The 21,467-nt window shown below is 38.5% G+C and overlaps 1 protein-coding gene across 1 annotated transcript in view; it reads right to left on the bottom strand.

Annotated features, from left to right (window-relative positions):
- The window catches only part of LOC121880351 (hypoxia-inducible factor 1-alpha inhibitor-like), a 325,317-nt gene that overhangs the window by 283,872 nt on the left and 19,978 nt on the right, over window positions 1-21,467 (bottom strand). The window contains exon 2 of the mRNA XM_042387506.1: window positions 3,471-3,718. Coding sequence (XP_042243440.1) covers window positions 3,471-3,718 — 248 coding nt within the window. The remainder of the gene's footprint in view (window positions 1-3,470; window positions 3,719-21,467) is intronic.

The raw sequence follows: 21,467 nt of genomic DNA, 5'->3' as shown, positions 1-21,467 counted from the left end.
ATTCTTTATTTCAGGGGTTTAAATGCAAATATGTATGCACTTTGAACAATTTTTACAATTTTATATTATATTTTTCAGTGTTAAGTGGTTGTATTTGGGGGCCTGGAACGGATTAATCCTATAACGAACGAATGCTATAACGAACAAGGTTCTAGAACCAATTAGATTCGTTATAGCATACCCTACTATAAAAAGATATATTCACATATTCTCTTTTAGTGAAGACGAGCCCGAGAGGGGGCAGCGACATTCACTGAGTGACTTAAAGGCAAGGGATAGTCACAACGATCTAAACGACTTACAAAGAAAATGTGTTTTGGTCGCCATGCTGCTCCAAAGTCGTATAAGAAAATGTCCCAAATACAATAAATGAGAGACGTAACAAAATAAAAGTCACTCTACTTCATCACTGTGCTAGTAAGTACAAATACCGGATATAATATCCTTGCGGAGGTGAGTATTTCAGCAATTAGAACACAAATTCGCGGAGCTTCCCTTTGTGTGTATTATAGCTGAATCGCCAGGTAATAGATGAGGTTCGCGATGCACATAGTGGGGGTGAACGAAGGGGGGTTTGAGAATTGCAATTAAATGCCAGGTAGCGACGTGTCCTCCTAATATTACTTATTAAGTAATTATTAGATGTTTTAATTGCCTGTATGCTGGCCTGGCGAATTGGCTAGGAATTAACATACCTAGGTAGCATTTGCTGACATTGCATTCAGCTTGAATTTTTTTTTTTTTTACGGGATTAGCCCACCCGGGCACAGGTCACTAACCCACATCGGGGCCTGGGGGACGATAATGTAATAATATTAATAATGATAATGAAAATAATAATAATAATAATAATACTGTAGTAATAAAGAACCATAAAGAAATGCAAAAATGAAAAAAAATCAAGAGTGAGAAACAATGTACCTGTATGTATGTTGTGTTGTCAATAGTAAGAGAAATAATTGAGACCCTGCAATTGTGTGTAAATGAGGCAGAAAGTCAGATCAGCAACCTGGGACTTCGTCACAATTTTTGTGATGACATATGTTCTTTGACTTTCCCATTTTTTATTCACGGTTTCTGTGCGGGTTCATATTTATTTACTAAAGTGGTTAATGTTTTAAAGCAAATTCTATTGAAATATGAATGGCAAATGTACAAAAATGAACAATACCTATGTTCTAGTAAAAATAACATCTTAATTTTATGATGGTACATGCACACAATTAATACTTAAGAGAAATAGAGAAATACAGTTGCCAAGATTATGTCCATTCAAATAATGGACTCAACTCCCTTCCCCTCTTCTCACACTATACTCCCTGGCTCTTCCCTCTCTGAGAAATTTTTGGGGGAAAACCTCTACATTTTAAGGTATAGTAATAAATAATACCTCAAACTAAAGTTAGGATAATATAATTGACATTGCTGGATTCCTTGTAAGACCAGGAATATTTTGAATATAAATGTCATATATTTTGCACAAAAGATAACATATTTACTCAGAGTAAACATTAGATCTAAAATTTGTATGTCTAATGCAAAATCTATGATGTTTATATTCAAAATGAGCATCAAATTGTAAGAATTCCAGCAATGTAAATTATATTCTGGCCGATGAATTTGTAAGAATTTTATGAGCTAAAACAAATATCTTCAGTTAATAAAAAAAAAATATTCTTCACACCGCGCCAGATGGTCAGTTGGTCCCTCCCTACCCCCCACCAACCCTCCCTACCAGAGAAATGTGTGGGAAAACCAGAATATTTACCTTTTTAGTAATAAATAATACCTCAGACTAAAGTTAGGATAATATAATTGACATTGCTGGATTCCTTGTAAGACCAGGAACATTTTGAATATAAATATCATATATTTTGCACAAAAGATAACATATTTACTCAGAGTAAACATTAGATCTAAAATTTGTATGTCTAATGCAAAATCTATGATGTTTATTTTCAAAATGATCATCAAATTGTACGAATTCCAGCAATGTAAATTATATTCTGGCCAGATAATTTGTATGAATTTTATGAGCTAAATAAAAAAATTATACTTCACCCGCCCCGCGGAATGTGAGCATCCTGGGTTCCGGCAGGGCACCGCGAATGTGGGACCGCGTAAAGTGAGGGTTGACTGTATTAACCAACCTTTTCGATTATCCGTCGGCCCCTTCCCCCCATATGTGGTCGGTTAATCGAGGTTTTACTGTACCTCAAAATAAAAATGCTTTGTCTTGATGAGAGCTTTCATTTGACACCAATATGGTCTTTGTGGCACCTTCCATTGCTGTTGCAGGTTATGACATAATGTGACCCCTAAAGGTTAAGTTAGTGACCTTATTTGGGGTCAAATGTTTTGAGCACCTTCAAAATCTATATGACCACGCTAAAAATCGCTTTTCACAAACATTATAACAAACCACGGTGCTGCCGACCCCACTATAGGTGAAGAGTTTTCAGTTAGTGTACAGTAGACCCTTGCTATTTGAGGGGGTTGGATTCCAAGAAATGGCGCGAATTGGCAAAATCACGAATATCAACTTATACTACCTTAGTGCACTACTGTATAGAGCCTCCCCGACTTACGACCTACTTGACTTACGACCACCTGCACTTACGACCTGCCTCAGTCGTACCAAAATTTTGTTAAATTACGTATTTTCAAGTCCCAACGTCAGTACAGACAAAATTTTCGTTTGTAATTCACTTTAAAATGGCTGGCAAGCTTAAAAGTAAGAGTTTTGTGGTGCTGAGAAGAAAAAGAGACACCTATTTTAGATTTTCTATGTACTGTATTATTTAAGCATTCTCAACTTACGACCATTTCGACTTACGACCTGGATTTGGGTCCCTAACCCCGTCGTAAGTCGGGGAGGAGCTGTATACCTATTACAAACAACTGACCAGCAGTAGTAGCACTCATCCCCTCTTTTAACATATCTAATAAAAAAACTTTCTTTTTCAGGGTCATCACTGACTTCTGCCTTTTACATTTCACTCCCCTAGCATCACTAGCACTGGACTAGGCAGTCTTTTAGGGTCCATTTCACACAAAAACACTAAAGTTTTGAGAGTACAACAAGAGATGCTGCGTAGGGTGACACTTTGTGCTGCGGGAAAAAGGTTTGCAAGCTAGCCACCATAGCTGCCATCTGCTTACCGCGAATTGTCGAAATCCCGAATCGCAAACTCGCAATTGACAAGGTCGACTGTAATTTGTTCTAACTTTTACTTATTTTAAGTTCTCTTCAGAGATTTTCACAGCTATCTTTGAAACAAATGATGACACTATCAAAAGAATATGAGAAAGCAAATTTGCTACAATATTTTTGGAGAAAATATTATGAAACTGTTAATTTAAGAAAAATGGCTTCAGAGATACACATATTGAATAATAATAATAATAATAATAATAATAATAATAATAATAATAATAATAATAATAATAATAATAATAATAATACTAACCTTTCATCTCCTGGTTTCCAGTCCTGCAGTTTTCTTAAAAAATCTGAGAAAGGCATATCAATTCTTCTAGTTGGAGGAATAAATTTTTTTTTGCACTGTTTAATCTTGGTTTCATCATAATATTTAAACTGATTATTTTTAGAAATGAATACCATATACTTCGCACTGCCCATGTTTTCTTTCAGATAGTCTAAGTCCCATTTCAGAGCTGTATCACATAACTTGGTGTCTGTCAGGACAACTGGTTTCTGAAAGAAATATAATAAAAATGGTAATTTGACGAAACTTACCACTAAACAGTAACAGCAACATCAATACATATCAATTAGGCATCTGGTTATGATGACAGTAATTATTTTTGGCAATAAAAATATAGAGCAACAGATTTCCCAATTCATGTACTGTACTACTGTACAGTATTTGATCAAGAGCGCCTCACGGTAAATTTGCGTAAGCACACCCAACTCTGTTATAAAGTCAAAAATATATTTTTCTTGTGTATTTATGTGTGTTTACACCGATTATGACCTTCATCTCGTCGGAAATTGTCTGGGTTTTTTTCCGATTTTTTTCGTGGGGCATTTTCCGAAAAATAAATAATGGCAAAGCGAATACCTGTACAAAATACACAAACAAAAAACACGAAAAAAAATAAACCTGACCTAACCTAACCTAACTGACTCTCACCATATGATGGAATCACTTATATCTCACCTTATTGGACTTCTCTTCTTTATCTTTGTAATAAGGGACGAGTTACCACAATGCCACATACAGTATGTTGGTCTTGATGATATTTACATTCGTTCTTGCACTTAGAACACTTTACTGAGGTCATGAGAACACCATGAGATCAAAAAAATGCTATAGTGTCTTCGTTTTTTTCCCAAAAATTCGCAATCACCTCCATATAATTGAAATAACACCCATTGCAGACTTCCATGGTCGGAAATGAATTTGAATTTCGAAATATGAGACCCAAAACAAAAACCAAATTTGAGTGGGCCAAAAATACCGCAAATTAAACCACAAATCATTTTAATTGGTTGCCCCCCCAAAAAACGCTTTTGATTGGCTGCGTGACGTGTACGGGAACACATGCCCGTGATGATTTATGAAGGAGACTTGCAGTGTGGGAGGTGAGGTAGGCGATAATGGCGGAAGATTAAGGGAAGAAACAGAGAAAATTTGGGATATGCATCTCCGTTATTATTTGTGATGGTAATGTAATAGAAGAAAATTATCTTATAATTAAACGTCTTATTCAAATATGATAATAGATTAGGGGTAGGAATGTGGGGTACAAAACTGCAATAATACCGAATACTACATCAACAATAAAAAAATATGACACAACTCTAGGTTGAAAATCAGACATATAAGTCTGGTTGTCAACAACTGTTGTAACCGAGATGATTGTTATTTACTGTAAAGTGCTATATGCAAGTAACCACAGAGTTTGTCTTATCAATAAAGAGAAAACTGTATACTGTACAGTACAGTGATCACTCGGTTAAAGAGTGCCTCGGTTAACGAAATTTCGGTTCACGAATTACCTTCCATAAGATTCTTCACTTCGGTTAACGAGCAATCCCTCGATTAACGAGTTCCTTACGAGTGCCCCTCAACATGTTTTCGCTTGCTCACTAGCTGTAGTATTAGTCCGCCAATGCAGTAATCGGTTCTAGGGCTTAAATTCCTTACTATTTTAGTAAATATCAAGAAGTTTGTACAGTGGTCCCTAGGTTAACGAGCGCCTCGGTTAACGAGATTTCGGTTAACGATTTACCTTCCATAAGATTCTTAACTTCGGTTAATGAGCAATCCCTCGATTAACGAGTTTTTTACGAGCCGACCTCAACATGTTTTCGCTTGCATTTGGCGGTCCACCAGCTGTAGCATTAGTCCGCCAATACAGTAATCGGTTTTAGGGCTTAAATTCCTTACTATTTTAGTAAATATCAAGACGTTTATACTATTCAATAATTTTAAAAGTTTAATATTAACTTTTTTAGTCATTTTAACAATTAATGAACATAATTGAAGGTAAAGAAACTAGTTTCTGGCGTGCCATCCAGCCTGTTAACACACCAGACAGCCGTTAGTCTCTCTCTGTTTTCAGTGGAGGTAACATCTTGCTTGAGACTCTCTTCAACTAAACGCTTTTTTTCTGTGTTTCCAAGCAAATTAAGGTTGTACCCCACTTAACGCGGTCAATTGAACCCAGAGGGTCCCGCGTTAAGTGAAATCCGCGTTAAGTGAACAACAGAACATATGGGATTAATTCCAATAGAAACCGCCCCACCCCCAAACTCCACTTTTTGAAGGCACATACCTATGTTAGGTATTGAAAAATGTATATTAATTTTATGATGGTACATGCATACAATTAATACTTAAGAGAAATAGAGAAATACAGTCGCCAAGTTAATGTCCATTCAAATAATGGACTCAACTCCCTCCCCCTCTTCTCACACTACACTTGCTGGCTCTTCCCTCTCTGAGAAATTTTGGGGGGAAACCACTAAATTTTAATAAATAATACCTCAAACTAAAGTTAGGATAATATAATTGATATTGCTGGATTCCTTGTAAGACCAGGAATATTTTGAATATAAATGTCATATATTTTGCACAAGATAACATAAGCTATCATAGGAGAAAATTATCTAAAATTTGTATGTTAATGTAAAAATATATGATGTTTATATTCAAAATGATCACCAAATTATAAGAATTCCAGCAATGTAAATTATATTCTGACCGGGTAATTTGTATGAATTTTATGAGCTAAAACAAATATCTTCAGTTAATAAAAAATAAATAATCTTCACAACACTATCTGTCAATCAAAGTACCCCACCTTGCCTCCCCCCCTCTTCCAACCGCACGGTCAGTCCCAACCCTCCCCCCCACCCCCCACCAATCCTCCCTTCCAGGGTTTTTAACATTTAGTATTAAATAATACCTCAGATTAAAGTTAGGATAATATAATTGACATTGCTGGATTCCTTGTAAGACCAGGAATATTTTGAATATAAATGTCATATATTTTGCACAAAAGATAACATAGTTAATTTGAGAAAAATTTTTATCTAAAATTTGTATGTCTAATGCAAAATATATGATGTTTATATTCAAATTGATCATCAAATTATAAGAATTCCAGCAATGTAAATTATATTCAGACCGGGTAATTTGTATGAATTTTATGAGCTAAAACAAATATCTTCAGTTAATAAAAAAAAAAAAATTCTTCACGGGGTAACAGATGGTCGGTCGGTCCCTCCCTCCCCCCACCCCCACCAACCGTCCCAAGGAGATGTGTGGGATAACCACTAAATTTTAATAAATAATACCTCAAACTAAAGTTAGGATAATATAATTGACATTGCTGGATTCCTTGTAAGACCAGGAATATTTTGAATATAAATGTCATATATTTTGCACAAAAGATAACATAGTTACTCTGAGAAAATTTTTTATCTAATGCAAAATATATGATGTTTATATTCAAAATGATCACCAAATTATAAGAATTCCAGCAATGTAAATTATATTCTGGCCGGGTAATTTGTATGAATTTTATGAGCTAAAACAGGCAGTCAGGCAGGGTGGCGGGTGGGGCAAATCTAAAAATAGCGTCTCGAGCCGGACACTCACCGCGTATATGTGGAAAAATCCGTGTTAAGTGAAAGTTCAGCTCTGGCGAGGCACCGCGTATATGATAAAACGCGTTAAGTGAAACCACGTTAGGCGGGGTAATACTGTATTGGTCATTTTGAAATATATTTTACATATTGACAATATATAATGCAGTGCAGTGTTGATTTAAAGAAAATAATCTTGAATTACACCAAGAGAACTAAAAATTTATGGGTGAAATGGTGCCATGGGGTGACTTCTCTTCCATCCCAATGCCTTCTCTTCTCCCTTCTCCTCCACCCCCATTCTAATTCCCATCATCATCATCATCATCCAGGAGCCTTCTACATACACACTTCAAAGTAAGTGTACTTTTCTACCTTTTTTGTTGAATTTAGGCAATTTTCGGTGAGCTGTAACCAATTACCCAAAAACCCATTGAAACAATGGTTTCGGTTAACGAGCAACCTGCTGGAACGGATTGTGCTCGTTAACCGAGGGACCACTGTACTATTCAATAATTTTAAAAGTCTTATATTAAAATTTGTAGTCATTTTAACAATTATTTAACATAATTAAAGTACAGGGACACTAGTTTTTAGCACACCAAACAGCCTGTCAACACACCATACAGGCTCTGTGTCTTTTCAGTGGAGGTAACATCTTGTTTCAGACTCTCTTCAACATAAACTATTTTTTCCGTTTTTACAGTGAAATTATTGGTCATTTTGAAATTTATTTTATATACTGATGATATACAGTATAGTGCAGTACATTGTTGATTTAAAGAAAATATTCTTTATTTACAGCAATTAAACTTCAAATTTTGGTGGTGAAATTGTTATTGAATACAGCATGGGTCCAAAGAAATCTAGAAAGGCGATTTCAATCAAGGTGAAACAGGAAATTATGAAGAAACATGAAGAAGGCATTAGAACAAATGTGCTTAGCAAAGAATATGGCATGTCAACATCAACTGTGTCGACAATTCTTTCACAGAAAGACAAATTCAAGGAAGTGAAAGTGAGAGACAAATCTACCAAAGTGTTTAAAGGTAGATCCCTAATAGCAGAAACAGAAAGGTTACTTCTCATTTGGATTAGGGAAAAACAAATGAAAGGTGATTCAGTTTCGACAGAATTTATTTGTGAAAGAGCCACGGAGATTTACGAACATTTAAAGGCAGATCAACCTGGTTCTTCAGGCACAGAGTTTGAAGAGTTTAGGGCCAGCAAGGGCTGGTTCGAAAAATTTAAGAAAAGAAGTGACATTTTAAGTGTTGTTAGGCATGGTGAAGCTGCCAGTGCTGATAAGGAAGAGACAGCAGAAATTTTAGTGGAACTTAAAGAACTGATGGATAAAGAAAATTATCTTCCACAGCAAGTGTTCAATGTGGACGAATCTGGGCTGTTCTGGAGAAAAATGCCCAAAAGGACATTCATCACCAGAGATGAAGCGTCTTTACCTGGGCATAAACCCATGAAAGACCGTCTCACTCTATTGCTTGGTGCCAATGCTTCAGGGGATTTCCGACTGAAGCCTATGCTTGTCTACCTCTCTTGAGAACCCCAGGGTGTTCAAGAAACAAAAAGTGGTAAGAGGACGGCTTGGAGTTTATTGGAAGTCCAACCGTAAGGCATGGGTAACAAGACAGCTCTTTAATGAATGGGCAGTTGAGGTGTTTTGCCCTTCTGTCAAGAGCTACCTAACCACCAATAAACTTCCTTTAAAGGCTCTTCTCCTTATGAATAATGCCCCTGGTCATGACCCTGAACTTGCCAACACTTTCGAGTCTCAATTTGACTTTGTCAAAGTGTTGTTTTTGCCTCCCAACACTACATCAATCATACAGCCAATGGACCAGAATGTGATCAGCAACTTTAAGAAGCTGTACATGAAGAAAATGTTCAGGTGGTGTCATCAGGCAACTTCCACTGATCCTGAACTAACACTGGCACACTTCTGGAAGGCACAGTTAAACATCCTGGAGGCTGTAAAATTGATTGTGTCCTCATGGCAAAAAGTCTCCACTAGATCCCTCAATTCTTCATGGAAAGCACTGTGGCCATCAGTAGTCCATGACTTTGAAGGATTTGAGGAAGAAGCAGAGTTGGACCAGGAGATTGTGTCCATTGGTCAGTCATTGGGCCTTGAAAAAGGAGGAGGAGGATGTAGAAGAGCTTGTGATATCTCATGAGCAGGAACTTACTCCTGAAGACTTGCAGCAAATGGATGAGATGTTAGAGGCTGACAGTGGTGAGGAGGAAAAGGAAAGTGATGACCATATGTCAACTTCAGATTTGAAAGATGTTGTTCAGTCCAGGGAGAAGTTCAGGAAACTGGCTTCAAGGCACCCTAATGTGGAAAAAGCAGAACTCGCTTTGTGTAATGTTGAGGACACAGTGGTCTCCTTCTTCAAACATCAGTTAATGATGAGGAGAAGAGATGCCCCACAAACAAAATTGACAGTTTCTTCACTAAAAGGCAGCAGGAAACAAATGCTAGCCCTCAGCTTTCCACTTCAAGAAGGAGAGAGGATGTTCCTGCTGGAGAATCTGTCAGTCCAGAGGTTCCTGACATTTTCATGGAAGGTGACTCACCTTCCAAGAAGCAGTAAAATGCTTCTCCTCCACTTCCACTTCCTTCTCTTCTCCCTTCTCCACCTCCCACTTCAAATTCACATCAGCATCATCATCCAGGAGCCTTCTACATACACACCTCAAAGTAAGTGTACTTTACTACCTTTTTTGTTGACTTTATGCAATTTTCGGTGAGCTGGAACCAATTACAGTATTACCCCGCTTTACACGGTTTCACTTTCCGCGATTTCTCATTTACGATTTCTCATTTACGCAGTACCTGAACCGGACTTTCCCTTTCCGCGGTGCATCTACTCATATACGCGGTGAAGTATAATTTTTTTTTTTATTTAGCTCATAAAATTCATACAAATTACCCGGCCAGAATATAATTTACATTGCTGGAATTCTTACAATATGATGATCATTTTGAATATAAACATCATGGAATTTGCATTAGACATACAAATTTTAGATCTACTGTAATAATTTGGTTTACACAAAGCAAATATTTTATCTTTTGTGCAAAATATATGAAGTTTACATTCAAAATATTCCCTGACCTGCAAGGAATCCAGATATGTCAATTATATTATCCTAACTTTAGTCTGAAGTAATATTTATTACTAAAAGTTAAAATCTAGTTTTTTCACCCAACATTTCTCTGGTAGGGAGGGAAGGTGGGGGGTGGGAGGAGGGTTGGGACCCACCGACCCAGGTGGCGTGAGTGTGAGGAGGGGGGAGGCAAGTTGGGGCACTTTGATTGACAGATAGTGTCGTGAAGAATATATATTTTTTTTTATTAACTGAAGATATTTGTTTTAGCTCATAAAATTCATACAAATTACTCGACCAGAATATAATTTACATTGCTGGAATTCTTACAATATGATGATCATTTTGAATACAGTGACCCCTCAGTTAACGAACTCAATCCGTTACAGAAGGTCGTTCGTGAACCGAAAAGTTCGTTAACCGAAACCATTGTTTCAATGGGTTTTTGGGTAATTGGTTCCAGCTCACCGAAAATTTCCTAAATTCAACAAAAATGGTAGAAAAGTTCATTTACTTTGAGGTGTGTATGTAGAAGGCTCCTGGATGATGATGATGATGATGATGATGATGATGATGATGATGATGATGATGATGATGATGATGATGGGATTTAGAATAGGGGTGGAGGAGAAGGAAGAAGAGAAGGCATTGGGGTGGAAGAGAAGTCACCCCATGGCGCCATTTCACCCATAAAATTTTAGCTCTCTTGGTGTAATTCAAGATTATTTTCTTTAAATCAACACTGCACTGCATTATATATTGTCAATATGTAAAATATATTTCAAAATGACCAATAATTTGCTTGGAAACACAGAAAAAAGCATTTAGTTGAAGAGAGTCTCAAGCAAGATGTTACCTCCAGTGAAAACAGAGAGACTAACGCCTGTTTGCTGTGTTAAGAGGCTGGATGCCGCGCATTAAACTAGTCACTTTACCTTCAATTATGTTCAATAATTGTTAAAATGACTAAAAAATTGAATATTAAACTTTTAAAATTATTGAATAGTATAAACTTCTTGATATTTACTAAAATAGTAAGGAATTTAAGCCCTAGAACCGATTAATGTATTGGCGGACTGATACTAAAGCTGGTTGCCCGGTCAGTGCAAGCGAAAACATGTTGAGGTCGGTTCGTAAGAAATTCGTTAACCGAATTGAAGATCCTCATGGAAGGCAGTTCGTTAACCGAAATTTCGCTAACCGAGGCGTTCGTTAAACGAGGGGTCACTGTATAAACATCATGGATTTTGCATTAGACATACAAATTTTAGATCTAATGTAATAATTTGGTTTACACAAAGCAAGTATTTTATCTTTTGTGCAAAATATATGAAGTTTACATTCAAAATATTCCCTGACCTGCAAGGAATCCTGAAATGTCAATTATATTATCCTAACTTTAGTCTGAGGTATTATTTATTACGAAACGTTAAAATCTAGTGTTTCACCCAATCATTTCTCAGAGAGGTAGGGGCCAGTGAGCTGGGAAGAGGGGGAGGGGGGGGGGATTTGAGTCCATTATTTGAATGGACATTAACCTGGCGACTGTATTTCTCTTAAATATTAATTGTGTAAGCATACCATCATAAAATTTAGATGTTATTTTTACTACAACATAGGTATTGTGTCGGAAAAAGTGGAGTTTGGGGGTCGGACCAGACTCTATTGGAATTAATCCCATATGTTCTGTTGTTCACTTTACGCGGTTTTCACTTTACGTGATACCCTGTGGGTTCAATTGACTGCGTAAATCGGGGTACTACTGTACCCAAAAATCCATTGAAACAATGGTTTCGGTCAACGAATTTTTCGGTTAACGAGCAACCTTCTGGAACGAATTGTGCTCATTAACCGAGGGAGCACTGTACTATAAAGATAAAAATAAGAACAAATAAATGTAGGAGTACATGTATATTGTATGTGGAAGACGAATGTTTATCTGGGAGCAGCTGGCAGACGGGTGGGCGGGGTAGCATGGGTGGGTGGCTCCCACCCCCGAAGTCCCACAAGATTCCTTCAACACTTCTTTATACAATTTAACCACAATTTTCATATAATTTAGGATCATTTGGTGCCAAGTTGATAAAATATTATCCTAAAAGTTTCAACTCTCCTGAAAATAGAAACACACACTGAACACCAGAGTCATTTTATACTCATTTGTTATCAAAGAGCAAACAGCTGATTGGCTTATCACAATGTCTGTCTTCAACACAGTAAATTAGCACAGCACAGTACAGTTGTATATTTATCAGCACTTAATAAATAATACAGGTATTGTAGTGTACAGTATTATGCATCTGCATATACAGTGGGGTATGCTATAACGAACGGATCCTACTACGAATATTCCTATAACGAACGGATCCTACTAAGAATATTCCTATAACGAACGGATCCTACTACGAATATTCCTATAACGAACGGATCCTACTACGAATATTCCTATAACGAACGGATCCTACTACGAATATTCCTATAACGAACGAAACTCCTACAACGAACATTATTTAAAAAAAATATATATATATTTTATTTTACTAATTTATTGTTATTTTATTACAAGTATTCATGATATTCTTTATTTCAGGGGTTTAGATGCATATGTATGCACTTTTTTACAATTTGTACAATTTTATATTATATTTTTCAGTGTTAAGTGGTTGTATTTGGGGGCCTGGAACGGATTAATCCTACAACGAACGAATGCTATAACGAACAAGGTTCTAGAACCAATAAGATTCGTTATAGCATACCCCACTGTACCCTGGTTTATTCATTAATCATTTGTCTAAATACAAGTAGCCAAACTGAGTCATCAAACAACACTCAAAGGCAGTAAATGACATTTTTAAGAAGGTATCTTCATATCAAATGCTATACAATGTGTTATACAATGTGTTATAGTGACCCCTGTTGTAAGCTAGTCTGCAGAAAGCTTGTCATACGAACGCATCTAAGTAAACAACCTTCTGATACAGCCTATCCTTTTATTTTCAAGTCGTATTACAAATTACATGCAGTAGTATTGTATTTTTCTCTATTACTGAAGATGTTATATTAATCATTGAAGTCCAATTTATCGAGGTTTTAATGTACTATACAAATGTGATGGGCTTCATGTTATTATATCACTAACAGTTGCAGCATGACAATGTCATAGAGAAACCAATTTTTTCCAGTACAGTATATCTAGATGCATCACAAATAAGACCTTTGGGTCAATGTAGAGTGGAGAGCTCAAGGAGCAACAGTCTTGTACAATTGCCCCAGAAAGTGATGTCACTGTTTTTAGTATGATTTGTTCAAACAATAAGATTGCAGGGATATCTCACAAGCCTATCCCAATTCTGCATCAAATATGCCAGTATTAAAAGCAGGGTAATTATTGGTCACAATTTTTTTTTACATAAAAAAGTGTGTCCTATATGCTGGCAAATACGGTAACGATCATAAGGTCAAAAGCATAAAGGGAATAAAAATTTCTTTGTGCGTGAGATTTAGCGTGCGGAGTGGGAGGACCGGAGAATGGGAGCCCTATTGGCTAAGGGGTCGGCAGAGGCAGTGTCTTAGCTGTGCTGCGTTGCTATGTCAAGCTTTGATTGATTGATTGATTGATTGATTGTTTGATTAATTTTTGGTAATTACATCCCCTGGCAACAGTTTAGGTAATATGTTGCCAAATTAAAATTACAGCTAATAGACTAAAATAAAATAATACAAAGTAAAAAACATGAGTAACAAATAACATAGAACTTTTATAAAATCCATTTAAATGTTAATAAATAAAACTCAAAACTTCCTTCACAAAGGAGAGCTCGTCCCCTCCCACGTCACCCACTCCTCCCCCAGCACCAAAGACAAGACAGTAAGGGCTAAATGCAAGAACTGCCATCGTGTAGACGATGCTGTGGTATCCCGGCGGTCGTAATACAATGGAAGAAAAGTTTAGTGATTATGCAAGAATGGCCATGGCGGTTTCCAACCGTCGTTTGTTGTTACTACGTCATCCTGGTGTAGCCGGGTGTACCAACTGGCGGAAGACTAGGAGGTTGGTATGCTTGCACCCTCAAAACGTTGTCAACACGAAACGTTTGCTCTTGCTAAGCGATTTACGAGCATGAAAAACTTGAATCCCAAGCTAAGGTGCACCTCATTTTCATATTTTCTTGGATTATAAGCCAATTCTGGGTATGAAATATGGTCACTTACAGTAAACAAAGGGTAAATAAAGCCTGTAACAACCATAAGAACTTAGGAATTGTGGGTTTTTTTACAGTGATTAGACCACCCGGGAATAGGTCACTAACCCAGATCGGGGCCTAGAGGGCAAAAATATTATTATTATTATTATTATTATTATTATTATTATTATTATTATTATTATAATAATAATAATAATAATAATAATAATAATAATAATAATAAAAATAATAAATAAAACTAATAATAATAATAAAGAACCATAAAGAAAAAAAAAGATAAAAAGTGACAAACAATATAGGTATGTTGTGTTGTCAAAGTAAGAGAAACAACTGAGACTTGGGACTTGGTCACAATTTTTGTGATGTCATATGGCAGCAGGTTCTACCTTTAGACAACACATTATGTGCTTCCAATATCTTCCCAGATGGTAGTACCTTCCTGTTTGGCAGCTTCCTACTACCTATGAGTGTACAGTATTTTGTTCCTTTCTTCTTTGTCCTTATTAAATCTAACAATAAAGTATTAAGTTTGTGACCTAGCTCACAGACGCTACCTGACCTAGCTTCAGACGCTACCTGACCTAGCTCACAGATGCTACCTGACCTAGCTCACAGACGCTACCTAACCTAGCTCACAGACGCTACCTGACCTAGCTTGGAGAAGGACGTGCCCCTACATGCTCGTGTTAGTGAACATAGGAAATGGCCGCCGTGGATCGTTGTGTTGTGGAGGAAGAGAGACAGTGTGTAAGGAAAAACGAACCCCTAGCCACTCTGTTAAGTCAGCTGGAGCAGTTGAGGAGAGAGATAGACGTTTTAAAGGGGGAGAACGAAGCCCTCAGGACTGAGCTCCTTCAGGTAGGTGTCCTGCCTAGCAGGACACCTGCAAAAGAGGGTCAGGAGGAGCAGGCGTGGAGAGTGGTTGTCTCCAAAGGGACTAGGGTTAAACTCAGGAAAGTTGACCAGGGTGTGGAGTGCAGTAACCCCTACCAAGTGCTGGAGGAAGCAGGCGAGAAAGAGGCAGGACGGTGCGGCGCCAGGAGAGAAAAGGGCAGTTGTTCAGACCCTGCCCAGTGGTAAGGTCGTGGTAGTTGGGGACAGCCAGGTGAGGTTCTTAGATAGGACTTTTTGTGCAAGAGATAGGAAATGTGGGACTAAGGTGTGTTTTCCTGGGGCTGGGATAGGGCATGTAGCTGAGAGGAAGGATACGTTACGTTACATAACATTTTAAAATATGGAGTGAGAACGCAGAAAGGTGTGTGATTAGAGAGATGGAGTGAAATGAATGTTGCTAAGCGCTCCTCAAGAGCTGATATTTAATTCGCTCCCATACAATCACACACACGCAGATGTGTTTTAATTCCCTTGCTGGGGGTGTGTGAGTAGTGTTGGGGTGTGTGTGGTTATTGGAGGGTGTGTTTGTGTGTGATGGGGGTGTATGTGTTATGTGTAGATGGTGTTGGTGTGTTGAAGGAAGTGAACCTTTTTGGGGGGTAGGGTCGCGTGGTTACCCCCCCACCTCCCCCCGCTCCTCGCACAAGCATGGATAATTGTGATCGAGAGATGAATTTGACACCATAATGATGTTAAATAAATTCTCTACCAAACGTTTCCAATAAGATATCCTTAAACAAAATATATCTCTATGCTATAGTGATGGGAATTCCATTCTTTTATATAAAAAAACAAGATTTGTTGACAACGGAGTCAGCAAAATCAGTTCTAATTTCATAAGACACCATTTTTCATCAAAATAATCCTGAATACTTTATCTAAAGGTTTGGTTAAATAAATATATTTAAAAAAACAAAAGCTCTATATGATACGGGCATGAAGAGTTGTGTTACTTTTATCACGTCTTAACACTTGTGATGAAGGTTGGGTGGGAGATTATTGGGTCACGTTACTAACCTGACCTGATGCAACGTCAGGTCACCCATTGTAGGGTGGGGGATTAGTGGGTCTTATGACCTGAATACGTCTTATTTGACATTACAGTCGACCCTCGTTAATTCGGACTAATAGAGGGGGAAGGGTGTCCGTTTTAGCCGATTGTCCGAATTAACCGATTTAGGGGTTAATACTGCATTATATTTCAAAGTCATTGTTTTCGTCACGATTTTATCCCACTTTCCACTGTAATACGTACGTCATTTCAGCAAAAATATTACATTTCCGTGAATGCATTATATCAAGCACAGTATGAATAGAATACCATTGTAATATAACAGTATTTTAACCAAAAACTATTAAAAAAACTAGTTACTTCTCTTGAGCATCGGAAGGTTAGGTAAAATCTTTTGTTTTCGTCATGTATTTTATCCTATTTTACATTAAGATACATCACGTTTCAGCAAAACTACTATTTATTTCCGAGAATATATTTATTCAGGCACAGTTAAGGTAAAATATACATGTGATGTAACAGTTTTTTAACTGAAAACGATTCGAAAAACACGTGTACCGTGTAGCTGATACACAAACAGCTGGTGGTGCGTCATGTGTCGTTGTAAACAATAGGAGGTGGCAGTAGATTACCGGGTATTATATTAAATGTGAAATATCAAAAAGGTTTTTATTACCGGTATTTTTTGTAGATCAATGAGAACTGTGATACCGTATATGATATGATAAGTTAGCCTGTGCTAATAGGGTGTGTCATAGGAGGGAAGATCAGCTAAAACTAATGGCCCATCACTTTTTTGGTAGATTTTAGTGTATATAAACAGAAAATAATTTCAGTTTCAATATTTTGCAACCTTTTGCTAGGTAAATTTTAGTTCATTACAATTAAATAGTGAACATTGCTTTCTGACTTCATTCTTTAACAACCCAACTAACAATATTTTTTTCTGTTTCAGATTCTGATGCATTTATAAGTTGATAATATTTGCGATGGCTGCTTGTGTCAGGACGAGGAACCAAAAATCCAGCCATCTCAGTCACTATCTTGGGTCTGGGAGAGAGCTCCTGAAGTCGGAGTTGCCTACATTGAGAGATGCTTTGAGATACAGTGTTTTAATCAGGCAAATCAGTGAAAAGAACCAAAGAACTTACACAAACAAAGACATTGCCAGTGATATGACCAAAGCTGTCTTGGCACAGTACACTCTGGCTAACGCTCAGTTCAAGCCTCCAGTCACAACAAGTCAGAAGAAGATTAGTGAGAGACTGCTAGCCAGTTGGGAAACGGCAAGAGATATCTCTCTTGGGAGAGGAAAACTTGCAGTTAAGGACAGCTTTGCCAAGCAACTGGACCAGTTATTTGACATAATTACTTGCAAGTGCCCAATTGTTCTCTGTCCTGAGTTTGGATGCGATCGTGACTGTAAATCCGAGGCCCACATCTCCTGTATTTGCAAGCGTGAACTGAAGATTCCTGTGATCGAACTGGCATTTGTCAAAACACAGAGAGAGAAGACTGGCAGTATAGGGGCTCTCATGATTTCTAGCCAAGATATTCCGGAGTCCAAGAGGTTGCCAATGAGAGACAGGAAGAGGAGAAGAGCTGCTTGAGGAAAAGAGACTTGAGAAGGCCCAGGGTGAGGTAAAAAAAGGCCGATGATTGGAGTCAAGCTGATTCAGAGTTTAATGACTTCCCCATGGCTGATCCGAGTGCTGACCAGGAGAATGGTGACTTTGTCCCTAACCCAGAAAATAATGATCCCAAACCTTCCAGGCATAAGATTCGAAATAGGAAAGATATCCCGAGCATAGCTCTGGCCAGTATGCGACACCACACTGGTCTCAGAGAAACTGCAGAGATAGCAACAGCTGCCTGGATTTCGATTTGTGGTTTGATAACACCTGATGATGTTCACCTGGTGATAGATCAAGTACAAAGTAAGGAGAGCTCAGGAGAAACTTGTCAGCAACCCAGAAGAGGAGTTTGATAAGGGACAAGAGAAAAATGGAATCAATTGTTTGTTCTTGATGGGAGAAGGATGACACTAAAGTGTTCATGAAAGTTGGAGATTCTGGACAAGTTGTTCCCTGCCATGGTGAAGGAGGAACACTACTCCTGCTGCAGTGAACCAGAGGGAAGTATTTGTGGCATTTCACTCCAGAGAAAGATGACATCAGGAAACCAGCTGAGATAGTGGCAGATAACATTGTGAACTGGCTCAGAGAGAGGAACGTAGACCAGACCCTGCAGGCCATTAGAGAGGACAGCACCAACACGAACACAGGGTGGCAAGGGGGGGGTCATACAGTGGATAGAGCGGAAGATTGGGAGGAAGCTGGTCTGGATTGTTTGTGACCTCCACACCAACGAGTTGCTACTCAGACATCTGATCCAGGAGCTGGATGGCAAGACTCTTTCAAACAACAGATGGTCTGGGTCCTCTTGGCAAGATGCTGACTCTGCCACTGAGTTAGAAATAAATCCGAGATTTGAAAAAATCACAGTTGGCCCTCCACCGTTGAGCTTGCACATACTGTCATTGACGACCTGAGTACTGACCAGTACTATGGTTACATGATTTGCAGTGCCATCAAAACTGGGTCATGCCTGATAGACTTGCTTACCTGCAGATAGGTCCAGTCTCACATTCTAGGTGGCTCTACAACGGCTCTCCAGGTTCTGCAGAATTTGGGTGCCATCATAAACTGAAAGGGAACCAGCTTCACAACCTGAGACTTATTGTCCAATTCATCGTGAGTGTCTACTTGCCAAATTGGTTCAACACCAAGGTCAAGTCATCGTTTCCGGGTCCGAGGCATGTTCTCTTCCAGCTTGAGCTCCTGAGGAGTCAGCCAAGGAAGGTTGTTCAGATTGTGGAGCAGACTGTGAGGAGATCTTCCTGGTATGCTCATCCCGAGGCAGTTCTGGCAGACAATGCTCTGCAGCAAGGATGAGGAGGAGAGAAAGAGTGGCAGTCAAAAGATCTTGGATATGAGACTTATGAGAGGATCTGGGCATGACGAATCAGTTGGTTGGTGATTCCTTCAGGGTCAGGAAGACTCCTGAAGTCAATCTAGGTGCCAAGACCCTCATTGATCTCATAGATCTGGATAACATCCAGGCTGGCAGTGAGCCCCCTACCTGCAGCCTCACCAATGTTCAAGTCAGAGCTTCCTGGACAACCACATGCATGTCCATGCCTGGCCCTCACCCAGAGTATAGAGCGCTGTGTACAGCAAGAGCCGAGGCCAGCAGTCATGTACAGCCAGGAGAGGAGGGAAGGCTACATCCGAGCTCAGGTGGTCAGCAGGAGGTGATGAGAAACAGAAGCAAGAAAAGACATGTTCTATGGTGTGCAGCAACACTGGTCGTAGGTAGTAAAACCGTTTTGTATTTGATGATTTTGTTTTCTAAAGAATATTAAATTTAATAAATGTGTCAAGATCATTCGTTTCACTATTCTGGATCATTTTCATCCTAATAAATTAACCTGATACATTTACTTTACTTTAAATAAGCTATTTAGTGGTGTTGGTAAAAGGTAGAATACTGAATTTTCATAAGATTTCAAGTTAAAATTTACCTAGCAAAAATGAAAACTTTTCAAATCTGAAGATATCACATGATTCTGCACAGAACTACATCATTAATACCATACTAAAAAAAAAATTTACACCTATATACAGTCAATCGCGGTCCCACTTTTATTTACACCCACCGTAACGGAAACTTTCAGGTGTGTGTACCCTTTACAGTAGCCACATCAAAACATTACCGAGTTCCACCGCCACCCCAGCCAGCCCAAGTCAGTGATAGTGATAATTATAGTGAGGATATGGACTTGGGGTTTGACAAAGAGGCCCTGCAAGCCTCTGTGGTGGATTGATTGATACAAGTGATACAGGTGAGGCCAATAATCGCCTCTGCCTCGGAACCAACCCCATCCCGTGTGCCCAGCCATCTTTTCTACTAGTAAGTTAAAACCTAATGTTATTGATATTTCTTAATTATTAATGCATACCATCATAAAATTAAGTTATTTTACTGTATAGGTATTGTGTCTGAAAAAAGTGGAGTTTGAAGTCGTGGTCTCTCTTCAAGTAATCCCATATGTTAGTTCCTTTACGTTTCACACGGGATTCAATTGACCGCGTAAAGTGAGGGTTCACTGTATTGTATTAATCTATACCACGAAGATGCCGGAAATCCAGCTTTTTAAAGTGAGACAGATTGTCTAAGTATGGAAACACAGAAGAAGGCAGAGCATTCCACAGTTTGGCTGTGTGAGGAAAGAAGGAGGCACTATAACGGGTTATTCTCGAGTGATCGACATCCACAGAGAAACGCTGGGCACCGCGGGCAAGACGTGTGTTGTGAGCCCACGGCCTTGCCGGCGGTACAGAGGATGCCAAATCCATCAAACACTGCCCGTTAAAGTACTGTACCTGTAAAAGAGAGAGAGTGAAGCAACACTGCGGCAAAGAGAAAGGGAAGCGAGATTGTCGACTAAAGGAGGAGAGTTAATAAGACGAAATGCCTTTGATTCTACCCTATCAAATAGTTGGACAGAAGAAGAGCCACCCCAGATATGAGAGCAGTACTCCAAGTTAGGACGAATGAATCCCTTATATATTTGGAGCAACTGCTCAGGAGTGAAGTAGCTACGGCATCTGTACAGCATTCCCAACTTTCGGGAGGCAGCTTTAGCTATACTAAGGATGTGTGATTTCTAGGACATATTGGAGGAAATGGCGAGGCCTAACATATTTATTTCAGAATTTGGCAGAATGATAGCGTCCTGAAATGTAATTGGTGGGAGATCGTCTAATTTACAAAGTGTAATTGGTAATTTTGAGTTTTATTACTATTGAACTTAAGAACATAAGAACACAAAGAAAATAAGAAGTCTGCAATAGGCCGGTTGGCCTGTGTATGGCACCTCCTGTCGAGAGTTAATACCACTCTCTATCATCCATGAATCTATCTAGCCTCCTTTTGAAACTTTCCAGAGTTCCAGCACTTACTACAAAGTTGGTAACCTTGTTCCACTCGTCCACCACCCTATTTGTGAACCAGTTTCTTCTTATCTCCCTTCTAAACCTAAACT

This window comes from Homarus americanus, unplaced genomic scaffold (genome assembly GCF_018991925.1).
Source record: "Homarus americanus isolate GMGI-L3 unplaced genomic scaffold, GMGI_Hamer_2.0 scaffold20930, whole genome shotgun sequence".
NCBI lineage: Eukaryota > Metazoa > Arthropoda > Malacostraca > Decapoda > Nephropidae > Homarus > Homarus americanus.
The sequence above is the reverse complement of the archived record's forward strand: the minus strand, read 5'-3'. Positions and strand labels throughout refer to the sequence as shown.